The sequence below is a fragment of the Galeopterus variegatus genome, unplaced genomic scaffold (assembly GCF_000696425.1).
Source record: "Galeopterus variegatus unplaced genomic scaffold, G_variegatus-3.0.2 Scaffold472, whole genome shotgun sequence".
In the NCBI taxonomy this organism is placed as follows: domain Eukaryota; kingdom Metazoa; phylum Chordata; class Mammalia; order Dermoptera; family Cynocephalidae; genus Galeopterus; species Galeopterus variegatus.
Window position 1 is genome coordinate 222,879 of NW_007726583.1, and position 3,120 is coordinate 225,998.

General features: G+C 36.8%; 1 protein-coding gene across 1 annotated transcript in view; it reads right to left on the reverse strand.

The window, feature by feature from the left end:
* Nucleotides 1-3,120, reverse strand: part of ALDH1L2 (aldehyde dehydrogenase 1 family, member L2) — a 66,151-nt gene that overhangs the window by 13,641 nt on the left and 49,390 nt on the right. Inside the window, exon 19 of the mRNA XM_008569170.1 lies at nucleotides 2,830-2,928. Within this exon, the coding sequence (XP_008567392.1) occupies nucleotides 2,830-2,928 (99 nt within the window). The remainder of the gene's footprint in view (nucleotides 1-2,829; nucleotides 2,929-3,120) is intronic.

A 3,120-nucleotide genomic window follows, 5' to 3' on the forward strand; every position in this document is an offset into this window, starting at 1 on the left:
GTACCTCTCACCATATACCAAAATCAACTCAAAATGGATTAAAGAATTAAATATACATCCTGGAACAATAAAACTCCTTAAAGAAAACATAGGGGAAACACTCCAGGAAGTAGGAGTGGGTACAGACTTCATGAATATGACCCCAAAGGCACAGGCAACCAAAGGAAAAATAAATAAATGGGATTATATCAAACTAAAAAGCTTCTGCACAGCAAAAGAAACAACCAACAGAGTAAAAAGACAACCAAAAGAGTGGGAGAAAATATTTGCAAAATATACGTCTGACAAAGGATTAATACCCAAAATATACAAGGAACACACACAACTTTACAGCAAAAAAACAAATAACCCAATTTTTAAAAAGGGTAAAGGAACTGAATAGGCATTTCTCAAAGGAAGATATACGAATGGCCCACAGACACATGAAGAAATGCTCAACATCACTCAGCATTCAGGAAATACAAAATAAAACCACTTTGAGATACCATTTCACCCCAGTTAGAATGGCTAATATCCAAAAGACTGTGAATGATAAATGCTGGCGAGGTTGTGGAGAAAAAGGAACTCTCATACATTGTTGGTGGGACTGAAAAATGGTGCATCCTTTATGGAAAATGGTATGGAGGTTCCTCAACCAATTACAGGTAGATTTACTATATGACCCAGCTATTCCACTGCTGGGAATATACCCAGAGGAATGGAAATCATCATGCCGAAGGGATACCTGTACTCCAATGTTTACTGCGGCACTGTTTACAATAGCCAAGAGTTGGAACCAGCCCAAATGTCCACCATCAGATGAGTGGATAAGGAAAGTGTGGTATATCTACACAATGGAATTCTACTCTGCTATAGAAAAGAATGAAATACTACCATTTGCAACAACATGGATGGAATTAGAGAAAATTATATTAAGGGAAACAAGTCAGGCACAGAAAGAGAAATACCACATGTTCTNAAGACACAATAATCACAACAATTCCTTGAACTTGTTAAGACAAGTGAACAGATATGATGTAGTGGGGGGAAGGGGAGAGAGGGAGGGGCCAAAGAAGAATGGGTAAAGGTACACGAAAATCAACTACAATGTATATTGAGAAGCTAAAATTAAAAAATAATAAATAATTTTTTTTTTTAATTATCCTGAGCTGGCTGGTTAGCTTACTCATATAGAGCATAGTGCTGACAAAACCAAGGTCAAGGGTTCAGATCCCCATACCAGCCAGCCAACAACAACAAAAAATTATCCTTAATGTTAATCCATTATAATAGCAAACGGATGTTCTGGAATTTTCATTAATATTGCATATTTATACTCTTTATGGCAAAAGAATTTCTAAAATGGCCACATTGTTATCTTTTTTTCCTTCCCCAAATGTGGCAGACTGCCCTTGTGAAATTCTCACAGGATAGCCATGCCACAGCAATCACTAGAATGTTCTGATGAAAAACAGTCTTTGTCACACAGTGTTAATCACTGACATGTCTTTGTAATTGCTTCTTGTGCTCCTTGGTTATATTAATCTATTTCTGCATTTTCTAATGTTAAGTCCAATTCTAGTAAGAAGAAAGAATGAGAATTACCATGACCCAGCAGGGCCATGAATTTGAATTTAGGCTTGGCAATAATCTCCCCGTCACTTGCACAAAGTCCTGTTCTGGACTGGAAACCCTGAGTGGGCAGGGACCATGTCTTCCTTGTTCACCTTTGTATTCCCAGCACTCAGCACAGTGTTTGGTATTGAGTAGGTGCTCAAGAAATAGCTGTTGAATGAATACAAATAGCGTGTGTGCGAAACATGTTTGTTGATGGGCTGATAAAGCAAATCCTTGACATTTCTGGTCTGAGCATTTGAAACATCAACAAGTGTAGCCGACCTGAAAATCCATGATGTGAGATACTGCAAATTCTATTTTACTGAGACACAAAATTAAATTACACTGTGATGTGCAGAAAGTGGCCACTGCCCACCTGACTACCTACCATCTGACTGTCTGTTTGACTTCCTTGTTATCTGCTCTCACGAAGAAAGAATACCTTTGCCTTTTTGGTGGGATGGGTATAGGCAATTGGTTCTGAGGGAAAAAAAACACCCGGGTGCTGGTTTTATAAATATGAGCAAATTCATGACTACTATTACCTTCATAATGACATAAGGTAGTATAATTTAGAGTTTATTTTAGCCGTAGAATTCATCTTAGTAGTCCTTTAAATGACTTTTAGTCCTATATTTATGGAGTCATGATCAATCTACAAGGGCTATTTATTTAGTTAGTTATTTTAGTGGAAGAAATTATATGCTGTCATGTTAACTGAGAACTGGGGATTTGTAAGGATCTAGTGGTGTATCTCTCATAGTCAATTTAGGGGTTTATAAAAAGCTGGAAGTATATGTCACAAGTGTCAAGGGTCTAATCTACTACAAATACAGAGAGAGGGATAGGTAATAACAGCTCTTAAGTATACTTTATCAGATTTTTTATATAGACCTATAACTTCTTACTATAAAAATTATAAACACATATAAAAGTAGATAAATAATATAATGAAACCCCATGTACTCATCACCCAGCTTCAACAACTACCAGCTCCTGGCCAATTTATTCCCCTACTCACTCCCTCTCCTTCTGGGTTATTTTGAAGGAAATTCAAGACATATACTTTAATCTGTAAATATGTCAGTATGTAGCTATAAAAGATACTGATTTTTAAAAACATATCCACAATACTGTTATCACACCTAAATATTCATTAACAATCCTAGAAGTACTTTTCATACAAGAGCAATTTTTTATACAACTCAAAGAGCAAATTTGAAGATGCCTTACCACACTCGTTACAAACTCATCGTGGATGGATTCTTCCACAAACAACCGTCCAGCTGCAATGCAATTCTCTCCTTTGTTGAAAAATACTGCTCCCATGCCCTTCGGCCCCAGAAGAAAAAATACTGTTAACATTATTTGAGAAGTCAAGATTGTCATAAAATTGTACGCACAGTGAATAACATGCACAGTGTTATTGAAAGACAGCAGATAGGACAGAGAAGTCATAGACAGTCCTCTTGGCCTTGTTGGTGATAAGAACTGCTTGGAGATATTCAGTTTTGATTTAGCCTG